The 18,618-nt window shown below is 45.8% G+C and overlaps 2 protein-coding genes across 6 annotated transcripts; one reads left to right on the forward strand and one right to left on the reverse strand.

Moving 5' to 3' along the window:
- Window positions 1-9,216: 9,216 nt before the first annotated feature.
- On the reverse strand, window positions 9,217-12,896 carry LOC123401230. Of its 5 annotated transcripts, none has more exons than XR_006611055.1 (5): window positions 12,768-12,892; window positions 11,135-11,214; window positions 10,781-11,050; window positions 10,509-10,543; window positions 9,217-9,271 (listed from the first exon to the last, which is right to left on the reverse strand). XR_006611055.1 is itself a non-coding variant. In XM_045094971.1 (5 exons), exon 5 carries the CDS (start codon window positions 10,089-10,091, stop codon window positions 9,513-9,515), a length of 579 nt encoding a protein of 192 aa, XP_044950906.1. In that variant the 5' UTR covers window positions 10,092-10,543; window positions 10,781-11,050; window positions 11,135-11,214; window positions 12,004-12,121; window positions 12,768-12,896; the 3' UTR covers window positions 9,393-9,512. The 5 variants fall into 5 exon arrangements, 4 of the variants coding, with proteins under 4 accessions (XP_044950906.1, XP_044950907.1, XP_044950908.1 ...); XM_045094971.1 differs by lacking the exon at window positions 9,217-9,271 and adding an exon at window positions 12,004-12,121 and having other exon boundaries at window positions 9,393-10,543; window positions 12,768-12,896; XM_045094972.1 differs by lacking the exons at window positions 9,217-9,271; window positions 12,768-12,892 and adding exons at window positions 12,004-12,121; window positions 12,216-12,306 and having other exon boundaries at window positions 9,393-10,543.
- A 1,719-nt stretch (window positions 12,897-14,615) lies between these two features.
- LOC123401232 (potassium transporter 1-like) lies at window positions 14,616-18,194 on the forward strand. Its single transcript, XM_045094975.1, has 7 exons — window positions 14,616-14,756; window positions 14,873-14,947; window positions 15,206-15,466; window positions 15,844-15,957; window positions 16,058-16,311; window positions 17,445-17,559; window positions 17,736-18,194. The coding sequence occupies exons 2-5, from the start codon at window positions 14,893-14,895 to the stop codon at window positions 16,234-16,236; spliced, it is 609 nt and encodes a 202-aa protein (XP_044950910.1). The 5' UTR covers window positions 14,616-14,756; window positions 14,873-14,892; the 3' UTR covers window positions 16,237-16,311; window positions 17,445-17,559; window positions 17,736-18,194.
- Window positions 18,195-18,618: the final 424 nt, after the last annotated feature.

Here is an 18,618-nt window from a genome sequence, read left to right on the forward strand (position 1 = left end):
CCTGTTAAATATTTAGCAGGGGTAGTTTAGCTTAAAGTAATCGAAAGGCATCGCACGCATTCATGAAGTAATCAAGCATAATGAAAGGGAAATGCGATAGATACTCCATAGTAGTTGAGTTCGACATACAGACCCATACATAAGTTCGATTACAGACTAACGATTAAAAACTCGAAATTTGGCGATAGCCCGGACGCATTTGACGATACCCTGGACTCACTAGGCGGCGCGCAGGCACGCGGTGGAAGAGTACCACAACGAGATGTAGCGATAAGGCTACATCAACGTCGGAGAGGACGATCGAATCCTGGTAGCTGGCGGTGATAGAAGGTAGGGACAGGACCCTGTGTCCCGTTGTGACTCTGGTGAGGGTACCGCATCCAGTCGAGCAGCTGAGGTCCAAGTGCAGGGGTTCTACCCCCAACATCAGTCCACTCGAGAGCTGATGGTAGCTCTGTCCTGCTCGGCTCGCGGATGCGCATAGGCGGAACCCTCGGACAGTGTGATGGCTGCAGCTCTGTCAACGCGTCGTAAAGACGAGCACGCGTAGCATACAACTCCACAGTCAGAGCTCGGAAAGCACGATCCATTGCCTCAGTGTACTGCACCAGAATCCGCGCGTCGTAGCGACGCGTCACGTAGGGGGCGCAGACAGCGACGTAGGAACGGTCGCTGCGCTCCCGAACGTCAGAAGCGTAGGCAGTGAGATCAGACCCAGTCTCATCCCCAGCAGGAGCATGCGGGATGTATCTGAAAGGGCTCTCCTCCAGGTGAGGGTACGCTCCACGGAGACGGGTGATGGCGATGTAGGCCGCATCATGGACGGCCATCTCGACCGACACTCCAATACCACAGAACACGTGGCGCTCGAGGGTCTCGCCGCCCCTCTGGTCGAAGATGCGAACCTCAGCCTGGTACTGGCACTGGTTGTACTCGCGGAAATCCTCGAACACGGTGTACTCGGGGTACCAGCGATATCCCAGCCTGGTCAGGAGATCGACCAAAATGGCCGGGAACCCAGTCGTCTCGGTGGCCTGTGTCAGGCGCACGTGCTGTCTTGCGGGACGCATCTGAAAATAAGATTGACGAATGTCAATGACAGTGTGTGTAATACATATTCAGGAGAAAAAGAGTAGATAGTCCAGCGCTCCGGATTGATGTGATTCGAGAACCTAATGTTAGAGTTAGTAAAATCTTTGACCCGAAAGAGAAGAGAAAGTAGAGCCCAGAGTATAGAAAAGGAGTAAAAGATACTAATACCACCCAATTGAGATGTGGGCCCGTAAGCCACAACATCAGTGTTAGTAAAGTTTTTCAAACACTAGACTCAACTTCGGCCAAGGAGTTGGAAAGGGGGCTACCTACAGGCAGTTGGCTCTGATACCAACTTGTGACGCCCTCGGCTTAATCGTACGCTAATCATACACGCAAATGCGTACGATCAAACCCAAGGACTCACGGGGAGATATCACAACACAACTCTAGACACAAATAAAATAACATCAGCTTCATATTACAAGCCAGGGGCCTCGAGGGCTAGAATACGAAAGCTCGATAAACACACGAGTCAGCGGAAGCAACAAATATCTGAGTACAGACATAAAACATGGGGTGCCTTAGAGAAGGCTAGCACAAAAGATACAACGATCGAACGAGGCGAGGCCTCCTGCCTGGGAACCTCCTAACTACTCCTGATCATCAGCGGCCTCCACGTAGTAGTAGGCACCGTCGGGGTAGCAGTCGTCGGTGGCGGGGACCTCCATCTCCTGGGCTTCATCATCTGGTCGCAGCAAACGGATCAAGGGAACAAGGGGGAGCAAAGCAGCGGTGAGTACTCATCCAAAGTACTCGCAAGTCTTACTTCAGAACTATTCTAATTATGCACCAGTATCAAAGAAGGGGGGGGGTTATATGTGGACTGACTGCAGCAATGCGAGAATAGAGAGAGGAGACCTAGTCCTATCGAAGACTAGCATCTTCAGGGGCTTGCAGCAATAGACGAGAGTAGAACAGGGGGGGTAACACAAAAATAGTCATATTGTTGCAGCAATATTAAAGTGAGGTCACGCCTAAAGATCCTCCCTCGACTCCCTGCGAGGAAGCAATCCCGAGGCAAACTAATTCCAGTTAAGTAACAATTGTAGTTGTATAAGATCGGGGCACAACTCCAAGTCGTCCTGTAACCGTGGACACGGCTATCCGAATAGTTAATTTTCATCCCTGCAGGGGTGCACCACATGTCCCGTCACGCTCGATAACACTCTGGCCGGACATACTTTTCTGGGTCCTGCCCGGCCTCGGAATATCGACACGTCGCAGCCCCACCTAAGACTAATCAGAGAGGCCAGCCCGCCGGTCTATATCCTAAGCACAAAGGGTTCATGGGCCCAGTTCCCCTTCACGCTCCTGCACGTGGCGTGGGCGGCCGACGTCAGTCCTAGCATCCCTTAATCACAAGCGCGATGCATCTCGGGACCACTCGGGCGCGCGCCGCTACACTGCTGGCATCTGAAAAGCTTCGGCTGATACCGCGACGCCGAGTACCCATAATTCTTCCCGCGTAGCCGGTTAGTGCGAAAAGGTCTCCGACCAACCCAGATCAAATACCCAAATCCATTAGCATTTTAATTAGGCCAACAACACAGTCTCGCGGGAATCCACCCGTCTTACAACTAATCACCGAAGATCCCAGTAACATGGTCGAGTAACTGTGTGGTTGTATCATCGGGGGAATCCGAGGTATCACCCTCGTTGGATTCCGAACGATGTACCCGTCAAGGTGGGCTTAGAGGAATCACCCTCGGGGGTCCCACACTCGCGGGGTGGCACGACAGAGACGTCATCGGGAATGGTGAAAGAGGAATCACCCTCGATAACCACGACCGACTAGCTATACTACAGAGATATCATCAGGAGTACTTAGCGAGGTGTCACCCTCGGTACCCGATAGTATCCCTGTAGCGTCGTACAACGAAGGGGGGTGAACGTGCTGTGTCGGGTCTGGCTCGTCGATCAGAGATCGAGATTTGGAAACAAGCGGGGCAACTGATCTACGGGGTCAGAGGGGATGACTGCTCCACCTATACTAAGCAGGTTAAAGGTACAGGACTGAAAGTAGCAGTTCATCAAAAACAGGCTATGCATCAGATATAGGAGCTAACTACAACAGTAGCAAAATACTAATGCAAGCAGTAGAAAGAAAGACATAGGCGATATAGGAATGATCAAGGGGAGTTTGCTTGCCTTGCTGCTCTGCGGCAAAGGACTGATCGGCAGGGTCGTAGATGTACCCGGCAGCAGCGTCAGTCTCGGGGTCTACCGGTAAGAAGAGGGGGAAGAAACAATAAATAATAGCACCGATGCAACACAAAGCATGACATGGCAAGAAGCAGGCTAGACATGAACTAACGCAGTAACATCCGTCATAGACGGGTCGGAAGAATATCTGACGATATTTTCCGGGTCTCGGGCTACTACCGGTTACACTGGAAACGATGGAAAAGTTCCATGTTTGCTATGCTAGGGACGCGTGACAGACGAACGGGCCGTGTATCCGGGTTCGTCTCGTTTTGCTGATCAACTTTCATGTTGAAATTATTTTGATCTGACTTACGGATTATTTAATATTAATTTTCAAAGTTTTATTAATTATTTAAGAATTAAAAACAGATTTAAAAGATTTAGTAAAATCCTATTATGACATCATCGCGATGTCAGGCTGACATCAACGTTTGACCGGTCAACTGACCAGCGGGTCCCGAACGTCATAGGCACAAGTTTTTATTAAGATTAATTATTTATTAATCAGATTAATTCAACGAGGGACCCACGTGTCATACTCTAATTATGTTAATTAATTATTTTAACTAAATATCTATTTCTTTATTTATTTTAAGAAAACATTATTTTTAATTATCGCGTGGGGCCTCCCTGTCATTGACAGCGGTGCATTGGCCCCACCGGTAAGTGGCCTAAGGTTATTTTCTCATTTATTTTTATTAGATACCTATCCGTGCAAATACCGTATTCCTCTAATTATCCAAATACACAAATACATACATCACATCTCATACATACATACATACATACGCATCTAATACACCATTTATTCTTTTTCATTTTTTCTTTTCTCTCACAACACTCATCTCTCTCTCTCTCTGTTAACATGTTAACACAGACACAACTTTCTCTAACACCACCTAGAAGAACCAAATACTCAAATCCTCCTACCGGAGTCCACCGTCGACGGATCGAGGCCCCGTTTGCCGGAACGGAACCGGGACGTCGAGGAGAACGACACGGTGGGAGGAGCCCGAGGAGGGGCTCACCGACGGTGACGTGACGGCCCGGTGAAGCCGGAGTTCGCACGAAGATGACGGTGGAGACGGCGTGGAGGCGGTGACGGTGACGGTGACGATGGTGGTGACGTGCCGGCGAGGAGGAGCCGGTGAGGAGGGCCCCCCGGAGATGGAGCCGCCGATGGTGAGGGGCTCGGCCGGCGGGGCTCCCGGGGTCGGCCGACGGGATGGGGAGGGCCCCGGCCGCCGGACCTGGAGGGGGGGCCGAGGTGGCCGGCGCCCCTGCCGGCGGGGTGGAGACCGAGAGGGGGCTCGCCGCGGAGAGAGGGGAGGAGCCGCCGGGGGAGGAGGTCGTGAGGTGGGGGGGGGGCCGCCGGGAGAGGATGGTCGGAGGAGGGAGGCGGCCGTGGGGAGAGGAGGCCGCCGGCGGGAGGAAGGTGGCCGCCGGGGGGCTGCCGGCGGGAGGAGGGTGGCCGCCGGCTGGGGAGGGAGAGGGGCGAGGTGGAGGCGACGTGGGAGGGAGAGGCGAGAGGGGCAGAGGGGGGCGACGGGATCTCGGGGGGTGGGGGGGGCTCTCGTGAGGTGGGGGGCCGAGAGAGGGGGAGGAGATGGCGCGTGGGGTGGGGCCCCCCACGAGGGGGGGGGTGGCTGGCGGCGGCGTGGGAAAGGGAGGGAGTAGCGAGGGGTGGGGGGGTCTGGTCGCCAGGGGAGGGGCGCTCTAGGGTTTGGGGAGGCCGGCTGGGCCTTGAGCCCAGTTGGGCCAGGGGGGGTTGTTCCCCTCTTTTTTTTTTTGATTTGTTTTATTTTGATTTCTCTTTTTTTTATTATTATTATTACTTCTTCTAATCCCTTTTTCTTTATTCTATTCTTATTTACTTTTCTTTCATCGTTTATTATTCATACTTTTAGTCCTTTCTTTTGTTTATTTATCTTCATTTACTATATCTCTTTACTTATTTTGTTGAAGCCCCTTTCTTAACATATCGGGATCATCAACGATTCCAAAAGTACCCGACTTGACATTATAATCTGTTAGGGAATCTTTACAACTCCCCGACGTTGTTATCTCAACAACACGAAGATCTTTTCACGTTTGACTTAATCCCGAAGCTTCGAACTATGATTCGGTTTCAATCATCACGAGAACATTGATATAGTTAGCGGTGACGTGGCATCATTAGCGGGTGATCACTGTAGCTTAATTACAATAATCACTGTAGCAAAAGTCGAGGATGTCACAAAAGGGAGGGTGGTGACCATCTACAAACAATCATGCTAACGAAGCACGACTCATCCTAATCAATCTGGAACGAATAATTGAAGGAAAAGAAGGAGCAAAATTTGGCCTTGAATTCATAGTCAAAGAAAGTTTTGCCTTGGCAGTTTTACCAAGTTCTTTGTGTACTAATATATCTCCTTGCGCGACTGCTAATGAACCTTCTCGCCACATGTGGGCATGAATGAATGATTGTGCGAGACTCTGTGCTTAGTAATGTGCCACCCCTTGTCTAATGTGTGGAAAGTCGAACCAATGTTGGGTACTCACAGCGGCAAGACATACTGTTCTCCTATGTAGGCCTCCCCTGTGCGGATATAAATTTCCATTATCAGCATCGGTGAACCTGAACTTGATTCTGTACCAACCCAGTTAAGATACAGAGCAACCACAAACTATTTTTTGCAAGCATTTCATCTTCTTTGTGTTTAGCTGATTTTTTCCCATAGTGAATTATAAAACCATGCTCCCAGAAATACAAGTTATACAAATCATATGGCTCTCCTAATGAATCAAATGGATGAAAAGCTCAAGAACATGGTCACCCAACTTGGGGGGTGTACCCTGATTGTCTCTTCTCAAGTGCACAACCCTCTCCGGACACCGGGTCCTATCCGGTGGATGACTCTCCCTACTCCAGTCCTGCACAATCAATGACGTGTAGAACAATTCACTTCACATCCCACAATGTTTGTCTTGTAATATAAATATACTAACACAGGAAAACAAAAGCTAAGGCACTCTGCCTCATTGAGTCCCTTGTGTTTGCTTGGTGAATCCAGTTTATTGTTAAATGTTCACGTATCTAATCACCTAATCCTAGCCGACGATAAGCATATGCACAAATTTGAACCATTTACCTCTTCATACACCCAGGGGCATGAGGTCCATCTTCCCCATGGACATACAGAACAAGAAGGGCCCAATGCTTCAATATTATTGAGCAAAACAATATAAGAATATGGCATTATCCTCACCAGTCTGACAAAAATCTCATTGCATGGTTCTCTTGTGATTTACACCCTAATGAATAGAATAAAATTACACACATTCATATGAGAACCACATTGTTCGTTAAAAGTTAATAAGCCTAAATATAAATATCCTCGTTCACATTCTCTGCTGGTTTGAAAGTATGATTGGCTGAATACTCTTAGACCTTGGTTTGAAATATATACAAAAGTAGTTTTAAGGAACCTTATAATGATGTGTGAACAGATCATATTGTGAAAAATAACTAAAGTAGGCAGGCATGATACTCGTGTTGTTCGACTGAATTAATATTGTACAATCTATTTTCCTAGGCGGGATAGACAACAAAATTTGTGAGATAAGCAGCCTCCACAAAGATCAGAAAGACATAGATATCTGCAAATATATTGGGTCGGGATAAAGATTAGGGGGCAGTAAAATATTTAAATCCAGTTTCCTTGGTTGTATAGCTTTTCTCTAAATCAAAAGCTTTGCAATGCTGCTAACGAGGTCTGGCACCAGCGAAGCAAGTCTTTCAATATATCTTAAAATGAAATGAATAAACAAAAAAATCCATTAATGTGCATTATCCAAATTTTTAGACCTTAGTTTTTGTGAAGCCGCTCCTAACAGGTTAGTTTTTACATCCTTATATTCTTCTACCCTTTGTTCCCTCGAGCACCTACTCCCTTATTGACTTCATTGCATCGAAGTTGTTAGTTTTTCGCTTCAGGAAATAATCTAGCACAACAACACATAAGTAATATTCTATTTTCCATCTTCTACATGCTTATCTGTAAGCTCAACAATTCATAACACTTATCCCTGTCCAGCAAGAGCAATACAAAATAATAGGCATTGTCAAATATATACTCCCTCCGCCCGGAGTTACTTGTCGGTCAAATTGATGTATCTAGCACATCCGTTTGAGCGGCAAGTAATTCCGTATTAACGAAGTATGTGTCAATATTTAAGATATTTGATCAGGCCAAACTTTTCAAATATTATTTTTGGGGAATTTGGGCTAACCGGAACGAATTGCTTTCACTATATGATCAAGAGAAATGAGATATTTGGGCGCTGGTAGCACCACCAGGGAAAGGTGTCCTTAAATAGAATCCCATATATAAGCTATAAGCATAAATCAATCACGTATGTGTAGCACATAATATTTTTAGGAAATCAGAATCACCTCAATAACCAAGAAGCTGATGCTAGATGCATCTTCACTCCAGATACCAAACAACCATCTTACAGAACACATTGAGCTCTTCCATTCCGCCGCCGTTGTAGCCATCCATGGTGAAGCGCCGACTTGTTGGATTTGAAGATTAATTCATGCTATTCTCCACCCCATCCATATGAATCGTAAGCCACTACCACCATCATTATGAGCGTAGAACACATCTGAAGTATCAACCTCTCCTTCCCAGTTCCTCATCGTGCTTATCCTCGTGTGAATCATGATGACAACCCAGTCATCACAATCTGAAATAATCGTAAAACAAAATGATAAATGCTATGATTTTCTAAAGTAGACTGCCATATAACCTACTTTCATCACATGACTTCTGGCTTCAGTGTTTCATGTGTCTACACATGGGTAAGGTAAGATTCATTTTAAATGTAACATGCACATCTCCTTGTAAAATATACATGATTGATGTGAATGCGAGCATGGATACATCAGTATAAAGGTACAGTACGAAGGTGCCTTCAGCCCTTCACACTCCATCGCTCAGGCTCCTATTTTAATCAAAAAGGGTCTGCAGTTTTCAGAGTTGGAGACAACAATGTAGTTTCAACATGTCTAGTAGAGGCAGCACAAAATGTAGTTGGAGACAGTTTCAACAGCTAATGTGGTGCTAGAATCCGCGTTTGGAGATGCATCGGTACTGGCAGAAGTTGTTCCTCCTGAAAGTGAGAAGGAAGAGGCCTTCTCAACTGCATCGTCATTTTCAACGTTCTTCGTAATTGCCAAACCAGCATTTGAAGGTGTACATGTATTATGCATCTCGAAGATGCCAGGTGAACCATCCAGGCAACCAGTTAATAAGGCGGTTGCGCTATTCTCCGAACTTCCGATGCCACTATTCATGGAGCAAAATTCTGTCAGTACATACATCTCCATCCGTCAGTCCCTTGTTTTCTGCCTTGTGAACATTGGTCACTATGTCTGGAGTAGGCTCAACTGTATTTTTTACTGAATCTGAAATCGAGAAAGCTGCTCTAGAACTTCCATTTCGATCCTCTCGTGAGGCATATATCTGCACAGTTCATGTGAAAAACGAATTCTTCAGAACATTATAGCATTGTTAAGCATGGCAAATCTTCCTATGCATCCCATTGTTCACTGAACGTCACAAGTTACAACTGCAAAAGAATCAACAAGCACACACAAATACATGACCACACCGGCAATGGGAACACAAGCTTTAGTCGGCGCCTCAACTGAAACCAAAAGGCAAACAACTGAATCACTACAAGCTTACGCCCGTGTACCAGAGTTGAATCTTGGTATAAGATGGCCATAAAATCACAGCGTTTCACCCTGCTCCCGTGCCACGGAAGTTGAAAGGATGACAAGGCTGTTGTTTAAGAACGTGAGCGCGGATTCACAGTCTGAAATGATTTTTGTGATGGATGAAGGCTCGCTTGAATTTGAAAGTGACCCAGCTGCCATTGTTGTATATGAATCTCGCAGGCTCCTCAAATTTCCAAGGAACTGCACATCACAAATAAAACACTCAAGTCAAAGCATGTTTGTATGAGTAGTTAGCACTGTCAACACTTAGCCAGAGTATGCTAACTACTTGAAAGGACATGGATTATAAGAGCTGTAGAAGTTTGAAAGACAAGGTGGTATTGTTGATAAATAGATGATACTGTGTAATTCTACATAAAGCCATACCATGTTATCTCATACTAATATTTTGGAGATGTTCCATAGAGCATAATACAAGGAGCTAGCCAGATATTTGATATTTCTTATACTCCCTCCATCCGAAATTAAATGTCCTCATGGTATTTTTTTTGAAAACCTCCCTAACAAACTCCCGACAAACACAACGCTCCTCTGCCCCGCTCCTCTGCCGTGCCGGAGACCCCCCGCTCGCCTCCGCGTCGGAGATCCCCCGCTTGCCCCCGCTCGCCTCCGCGTCAGAGATCCCCCGCTCGCCCCCGCAGCTCCCCGATCGGCCCACGCCTGCACCGCAGCTTCCCTCACATTTTCCCCCTCCTCTTTCCCCATGGTGAACCATGGCGAGGACAAGTCTGATTTTTCCCCTCCGGCTCTCTGATCCACAGGGGCAGCGCTCTATCTGCAGCTGATACTCCCAGTCGAGTGGCATCGCCGGCCGGCGTACCGTGAGGGCCAGGTGTTGGGCGCCTCGCGCTGAGTCCTCCCCTTCGATCCGTCGCCGCCGTCGTGCTGCCGCCCAGGCCTCTACAAGTCGGCCGACCAGCACAACCCCGAGGACGTCCTCCATGCCGTCCTCCATGTCGTCCTCCGAAGAGTACGTCCATGCTGCTCCCTCCGTCAGCATCTCATTGAATCTATTGCTGGGTCAGTTTTGATGATAACAAGTAGATGATGAAATCAGTTTATGAGAAATTAGGTGGTTTTGTAAGCAAATCAGTTTCTTTTCCTTGATTGCGAATTGAGGGCTGACAGCATCGTTTCCTTTCTGATCATCAGGAACCTGGAGCTGGTGTGTGTGTCGTCACAGTACAACGACCTGTACATGGTGTTTCAGTTTCAGAAATTTTAACAGGGCCCGGAGCTGTTTCAGTTTCAGAAATTTTAACAGGCCTGGAGCTGTTTCAGTTTCAGTTTCAGAAATTTGGTCAGGAAGAAAATAAGTTGTTCGGCGTCGCTAGAGAGAGCAGCAAGCTAGAGCTGAAATGATCTTCTTTTTGGGCAAGCCATTGCCAGTGCATTTGAAGAGCAGGAGGTCATCCACCTGCAGTTCGTGAGCCCTCGCAATTTCATCCCATCCTGGCATGAAGAAGAGCTCATCTCATACATTTTGCCTCAATGGATGATAATGCAACAAAAACTCCTATCAGATAACAGGAGAGGAAACTAACTAATGCAACAAACCAATCGATGACTGTCTGTCATCCAGAAAGGGAAAAAACTAATTAACACTCAACTGAAATGAAACCCAAACCTGAAACCAATAGTGATGACTTTACCTGAAACCTGAAACGTGAAATTTTAACTGAACTTTACCTTCTTCTTCTTCTATAAGCAGAGGTGGATGCCTCGGGGGTCAATGGCGGGGATCGGAGGGCGTCGGCGTTGGCCACCAGCAGCAGCGGTGGAAGCAAAGGCGTAGAACACCACCAGCAGCAGCGACAGCCGGCGTCCACCACCACGACCAGCAGCAGCTCCGGGCGGAGGAGGAGCAACTTGCAGAAGAGCAACAGCGACAAGACCAGGACCTTCTTCTTCCAGGCGGTGGAGGCGTCGCTACTGAAGCTTCAATTATTCTTGACGAAGCTTCAATTATTTACGAACAAGATTATATATAGTGTAAGAAGGAGTACTACATTGGTAAGTAACCGTAAGATAGATATGAATTACCGTTACGAACAATGACGAAGACACAAGTCCCCTCGCTGATTTAAAACATCAATCTCACATGCTTTGTCTTCTCAACAAAACTGAAAAGAACATTTGAAATCAATATTTGTGACCAGAACAGGTTAGGGACAGGAACATATGCTAACACGCGTGCTTCCATATAAAAAACAGTTAAGACAATAAGCTGACAACACTTCAGAGATGGAAACAGCAACAAGTAAGATGTGGTTCGCATCAACATATCACGTAAATACAGCTATACGTACCGCAGTTATTTAACAACAATACTATTATACTTATCAATGTGTGAATAATTCAGACATTTTTGCTCATATATTTTAAAAAAAACTTTAGAGTATATTTTCAACCGCAAGCTATGTCCAGAAAATAGGTTACCAAGTGCAGCACCCCTCTTTCAGGGCCAGCATGTCATTGTTCATCACCCGAGTACCAGAGAACTTGCTGATGGTAAAGTGCTAATCATGGAGCGGGATTGTAACAAGGTCCAGTTTGACAGCCCTGATCTAGGTGTTGATATATTTAAGGTATATATTTGTTATTTTTATTTTCTTCAACAATCAACACTATACTTGTTACATTTTGTAGGCAGTTAGACATATAGAAATTAAGCATGCCATCTATCTATGTGGCAGAAGAGGTCAACTATTAGTCTTTCACTGTAAAAAGAAAGAATAAGCTTTCATAGTCGTAAGCATTATTACCCTTGCAATTAGGGTTTTATCTTGAGTTTTCCTGTGAAATGTGGGCTGAAGGTTTTGGTCATTGACATACAAGGACTATGATAAACAGTTTCGGTGAAAAGTACTAATTTGGCAACAGCCTTCAGTACATGTGGTTTTAACACATACCAATTACTGTTTTTGTTATTTGGCATGCAACCATTTGTGCAGTTTTGTTGATGTAGTCATTCAAGTATCCCCTCCATTTTCCTCTCGCTGACGGTAGTACTCATGACGAAAGACAGACCTACCGAGAAAAGATGACAAGAACAGAAGATTATTTTGGCTTCTTTTAGTAATGTCTGTTGATTCAGAATTGGCAGTAGATGGTCAACACCAACATTAGTATGCATGCGCCTCTCTCTCATTGCTCATGCAGCTCCGTTGCGCCTATTTTTCTTCTCATGGCCTTGTCGGCCGGCTAGCATACTCAAATGCAATACCCCATTATCCCTTTTCAGCAGTTTACACAAGAGAACTTGCAGTCCATATTACAGTAGCTTCAGAGAATAAACTACTGTAGGAGATAGGCTGGCAGCTTGGCATTGCAAGTTACTCTACTTAGTTTTGTCCCTAAGCTAGTGTTAATCTCCGTCAAAAAATTATGAAGAGTTAGTAATGACTCTTATTGTGCTTGTAGGAAGCACCTTGTAGTAGCTGTCATGGCACTAATTTATCTCCACTAATTGTCTTTGGAAAGCCCTCATGTTTCCATCATGCATGTGGAGTTTTTAAAGTCTAATCACAAATCATGGTTCGGCTAACAATGCAACATCTCCTTGAATTGAAAATAAAAGTCTAATCACAAACATCAATTTGATTTTAAGATACAAACTGTAAAGATGAACTGTTGTGGGAAGCGAGGCGGAGGAGGAGCAGGATCTGGGACGGACCTGTAACTCGCGCCGGCGGGCTTCTTCCTGGACAGGGACGTGGCGAGCGGGGGAGGCGGATGGAGTCGTGCGACGCGAGCGGGGGGAGGTGGGGCGAGCGCGGCACGTGGCGAGCGGGGCGAGCGGGGGAGGCGGTGCGGCGTCCTGCGGCGCGAGCGGGGGAGGCGGGGCGAGCGCGGCGCGGCGGGGGGAGCGGCGCGGCGCGGCGGCCTGGTGAACGGCGCGGTGCCCTAGCGAGCGGCGCGGATGGCGTCGTGCGACGCGAGCGGGGGGAGGCGGGGCGAGCGGCGCGGCGCGGCGGCCTGGCGAGCGGCGCGGTGCCCTGGCGAGCGGCGCGGCGCAGGCCGAGCGGGGAGAGACGGGATTGACGAGAAGAGGTGGGGGGTGTGCGAGCCGAGCGGGGAGAGACGGGATTGACGAGAAGAGGTGGGGGGTGTGCGATTAGTTTAGCGCTAACGAAAATCATTTTCGTTAACGACGTATCCAGACCGTTGATCAATGTTTAGACAGTCCAGACGCAGAGTTGGATTTGCCTTCTCTTACTTTTATTAGTGGAGATTAGTGGAGATTACGCAGGGGAACCGCTCGCGCAGCCACCGCTCGCCACTAGCCGCCCAGCCCGGGCCGCTCGCCTCCACCTCCGCCCAACCTTGCCTCCGCGATTGCAACGGCTCCGTCCGCCGCCTCCCGCGGCCTCGGCCTCCCGCGGCCTCTGCCGCCCCGCCGGTCCACTCGGCCGCAGCCTCCACCTCCACCGCCCGCCGATCAGCGGCCTCGGACTCCGCCGCCCGTCGGTCCACTCCCCCACCAGTCCTCTTCTCCTTCACTATGGAGCAGCCCCCGCCGTACCTCAAGGGGCGGTGGCGGTGTCCTCCTTTGCTGCCCAACGGACGCCGATGACCTGCAGATGATTCAAATTTGTGATGAATGGGTGAGGTATTATACACATACCCAAGACAATTTGATGATTCTAGACAATTTTATGTTTATCACGTGCCTCCTCACCATTGAGCAACTCGCGGATCCTGTCCCTTCCGGTGGTTGCCGCCCTCACGCTGGTCGCCTCAGGTTGGTCGTTGTCGTGGCGGAGCGCACCCCTGCCCCTAGCCCCTCGCGGGGAGCGCAGCAGCAGTGACCTCTGGCCAAGGCTGTGCATGGGCCCGAGGAAGCGTCATGGTTTTGCTTTGGGCCGCGTGCTGGTTTTGCTCCCGAGCACACCAACCGGTGAAATTCGTCATGCACTTGCTGAATGCCCTGGAAATTGGCCGTTGTCGTGCCTTCCTGTTACCCACAAGGAATCCTATGATTTACTAACTGTTGTTGTATATTTTTTCTGATTCCAGTGTTTGATGGATGACAAGGAACATGTCAATTTCCTTTCAAAGGTGACGTTGATATCACATAAGAGTGCTGACAAGGAACATGTGGAGTTGATTTCTCAGATGTACTCTGTTTTTATCAAAAGAGTAGCTAGCAGTTAACCTGAATCATATCATAAGTCGCTCAAATACAGTTGGCATATGGTTATCTTTTTTTTTTGCCAACTAATGTGTTTAACTGTTCATCATGCTATTTGTGGGAATAATTTTGCATCGATTGGTTGGAACATTCTATTTGGGCAGCGGATGTTATGGATGTTCGATTTGGCCGGTTGTTCATCTACTATACAAACTTTAGCTTAATACTTTCACCTTTATCTTAATCACTCCCGAATTTGAAGCTTAAACAGAATATGCCACCTATCTATCAAATACATTCTTATATAAATCGACAGAATAATTTCTTGTATGGAAAGAATCTCCGCAGATTGGGAGGGATTAGTAGCTAACATCTAGGTACCTCCAAATAATATATATTTTTGCACTTTAGATATTGAAGTTACATTTTTGCTTTGTTTCACGATTCATGCAGAAGCTTGGGATGTTGTGCACGCGGCTTACATCGTTAGCCTAAGCACTAGGTATTCTAAGTTTGATAGAAAACCCACATGTATGTTAATGGTTAGAACTTTAGTGTGTTTTTCTATCTATTCCTTTGTTTGTAGAGTTTAGATCTGTTCAACCATGTTTTGCTAGGAATAATGTTGATTTGTATTCCTTTTACAGCCAACCTCGAGGCCTTCCACATGACAAGAAGTCCATATCTTCCATTACATAAATCATTTATTAATGGTTTAGGGAGTTGAGACTCTCTCTTCTTTTTATTTAATTGGGAACTGCATCATATCATGTTCTGAGTATTTAGTATTAGGATTAAGGTGTGAATGACGATACATGCTATTAAATGATAAGCTGGGTTGAAGTATTAGGTTCTTTCCTTTGTTTCATTCGTGGAAACAACACACACACACACACACATTCTATTGTTCATCGCCTTTGCGTGCAGATTTTGTTGCATAGTGCCTTTAGCTATTTTTTCCTATTTTGTTGTTTGTGCAGCACAAGTGGTCCTCATCTCGGTGGCGATTCTGTTCATGCTCTTCTCATTCCAGCGCTTTGGGACCGACAAGGTCGGATACACCTTTGCGCCAGTCATCTCAATGTGGTTCCTTCTAATTGCCGGCATCGGGATGTACAACCTCGTTGTTCAAGACATCGGTGTTCTGCGGGCCTTCAATCCGATGTATATAGTGCAATACTTCATAAGGAACGGGAAGAGTGGATGGGTGTCACTTAGTGGGATTATCTTGTGTGTCACAGGTAACCTTAATTTCTAACTGAAAAATTTGAACTGACAAGCAGTTGCGTTGCAAACTATAGCCTGCAGAACTGCAATCTGAATTAACTGGCTGATTGTCATACTCCCTCCGTCCCAAAATAACTGTCTCAAGCTTAGTACAAATTTATACTAGACCTAGTATAAAGTTGAGACACTTATTTTGGGACGGAGGGAGTATGTAACAGGCATAGAAGGTATGTTTGCTAACCTAGGACATTTCAACATCAGGGTTTTTCAGGTAACCACATTAACTTTAGATATAAGCTTTCAGAAGTAACATTTTTTTCCTAAGGCCTCCCTCAAGAGTTCAGAACAGAAGGATCTCATCTTACAATGGTTTTTGTGCTTACATTTGCAGCTCAGCTTCAACGACATCATGTCCCGTCAGTGGCACTGTGTTATATTGGGCAGGCGCCTTACCTGAGGAAATTCCAAGACAACGTTCCAAACACCTTCTACAGATCCATCCAAGGTACATGTTTTTTTATAAGACTGCACTTTTGCTGCTTCACGGAGTAGATGCATGCATTTGGTAAATATGGCACAAGTAACTGAATTGCTTCCTTGTGCAGCACCAATGTTCTGGCCAACCATCATCCTTGCCATTCTTGCTGCCATCATAGCAAGCCAAGCTATGCTCTCCGGTGTGTTTGCCATCCTCTCCAAGGCCCTGTCTCTTGGTTGCATGCCAAGGGTTCGAGTGATCCACACCTCGCACAAGTACGAGGGGCAGGTTACATTCCTGAAGTGAACCTCCTCATGGGATTTGCGAGCATCGTCGTCACGGTCGCCTTCCGGACGACCACCAGCATCAGCCATGCTTACGGTAAGGAGCTGGCCAAGGATAAGGCCTTTGTGTTTCACTAAGGTTTTCACTTTTGAGTGAGATGTTGTCATGCTGAACATATTTATTCATCGAGCTGATCGACCCGGTGTTGGTTTTGCAAAGGGATTTGTGTGGTGGCCACGTTTGCGATCACCACCCACCTCATGACCGTCATCATGCTGCTGATATAGAAGAAGCATGTCATCTTCATCATGCTCTTCTACGTCGTGTTCGGCTCCATAGAGCTGATCTACCTCTCGTCATTTTCCTTTGTTTCATTCCTGGAAACAACACACACACATTCTATTGTTCATCGCCTTTGCATGCAGATTTTGTTGCATAGTGCCTTTAGCTATTTTTTTCCTATTTTGGTTCTAGAGACAACATGTCAACCACTCCCTCCGTTCCTAAATATAAGTCTTTTAAGAGATTTCACTAGGTGACCACATACGGAGCAAAATGAGTGAATCTACACAAATATGTTTATATACATCCGTATGTAGTCCTTTAGTGAAACTCTAGAAAGACTTATATTTAGGAATGAAGGGAGTATAAGTGAAGCTGCTGACTTTACATTGCCTCCTTTGAAGTATTTGTGCACAATGTAAAATTTCGCAAGCTATGGTTTGTAATTAAATCTCCAGGTAAAAACGTGTAGGAGACTGATGGACTAGAATATCTCTCTTTGACAAATGGAGTTCACATAACTCATTACTTTTGCTTGATCTTTCTAAACCTGATGAACCATTTATAATTTGTTTGAATTTCCCTCCTTCTAAACCTTGTGTGTTGATTTCAAATAGTAAAAAAAATTCATACTTTGACTGCTCTTCCATGGATGTTGATTTCCATTAAACATTATTTTGCAAACTTCTTATTCTCTGTAAATTCTAGATCCCATCGGTCAGTGTGACGCCCAAACCTTTGAGTGTCATGCATGGACTTTGGATTTTTTACACTTTACAGCTTTGTGGGAAGTCCATTTTTAACTAAGACAATTATTAAGTGTTAATTGCACGTCTGGAGGTTCATTGAAATTCCCACACGAATTGCTTGAATATAAGTAGCCGACTCAATACTTATTTATGTGCCTTTAGTAGATTGGCTTTAGTGTGTTTGTTCTTTCTTGTTAGGAAACTACACGGTGTATGGATTCAGAGATGAACACAACAATATGTACAAGGTCGGTTTGGATTATCCTTGGTGTGTAACTTCCAGTTATTTCGCTGTCAGCCTGTCACACTGCTGGTATTCCCATTATCCCGCCTTCCAACTTTTATTTCAAATTTGTGATGTTTGTGATATTATTTCAGTGATTGATTGAAGTAGTAAGGATATTGTAGCTATGATGAATTAACAAAAATACGTTTTTATGTTGAATCAATTTTTTTTTATTAAAATCCTTACGGTGTTGTTACTGGTAGGGAGAGAAGGAGAAGATAGGCGTTGTGAGTACAGTAAGAAGGCCAAATATGAGAAGGGCGGAGGATGAATGCAGGAGAGAACATGCTGCAACGGAAGGCATCTTGAGATGTAGCGGTCAACGCCTCTTCCATGATATTCAGGTTGGTGTAAACTACTCGCCTAAGATGCAATCGACTGGATATTCAGAGCTAGCTGTAGACAGGATAATTTAGATTGATGAACTATTTGAGGGGCAGAAGCTCGAAACCGACATTATTTTTGGTAAATGCAAATCCACCTCCACCTCTATTTGCAGTCATTGTTCCAATATTAGCAGAGATAAAACCCATTCTAGCTATCCTTGCTCAAAATATTGTGATGGTGTTCAACGCAGACCAAAAGTTTATTTGATGTTGTTTTATGTAATCATGATCATCTCACCATAAAATATAGAAAGATCAATCACATCCGATCTTCAAGTTGCCAGTTTCATCACCAGTACTGCCATTTTAAACAATCTAGGACCTAGACTCGACGATCACATAATTATTTAGATTGGTGTATTGAGCCATTTTTTAGCAGACGCCAATTATATGCCAAGCTTTATATTTGGAAGCCTGAAACTTCAGTGACAAAAAGCGTTGTTACTGAGAGTTATTTGTCCAACGAATGTGTGCATATCATTCACTTGTCTTTATGTGTGCCTATAATAAAGTTAGCGTGGGACATTTTGTTCAAAATAAGGAATGCTTGGTTTTTGGAGCTGCATCCATCAGCTAACGTAAAGAAGTCATATATCCACCTCACGGGTGCTTGTTTTGCACAATCTTATACATTAGGACTTTGTACTCCTTCAGAAACATCCTGGCAAAATATTCTTGCTACTTTTCCTCATTTCATAAC

Source organism: Hordeum vulgare, chromosome 6H (assembly GCF_904849725.1).
Source record: "Hordeum vulgare subsp. vulgare chromosome 6H, MorexV3_pseudomolecules_assembly, whole genome shotgun sequence".
Lineage (NCBI taxonomy): Eukaryota > Viridiplantae > Streptophyta > Magnoliopsida > Poales > Poaceae > Hordeum > Hordeum vulgare.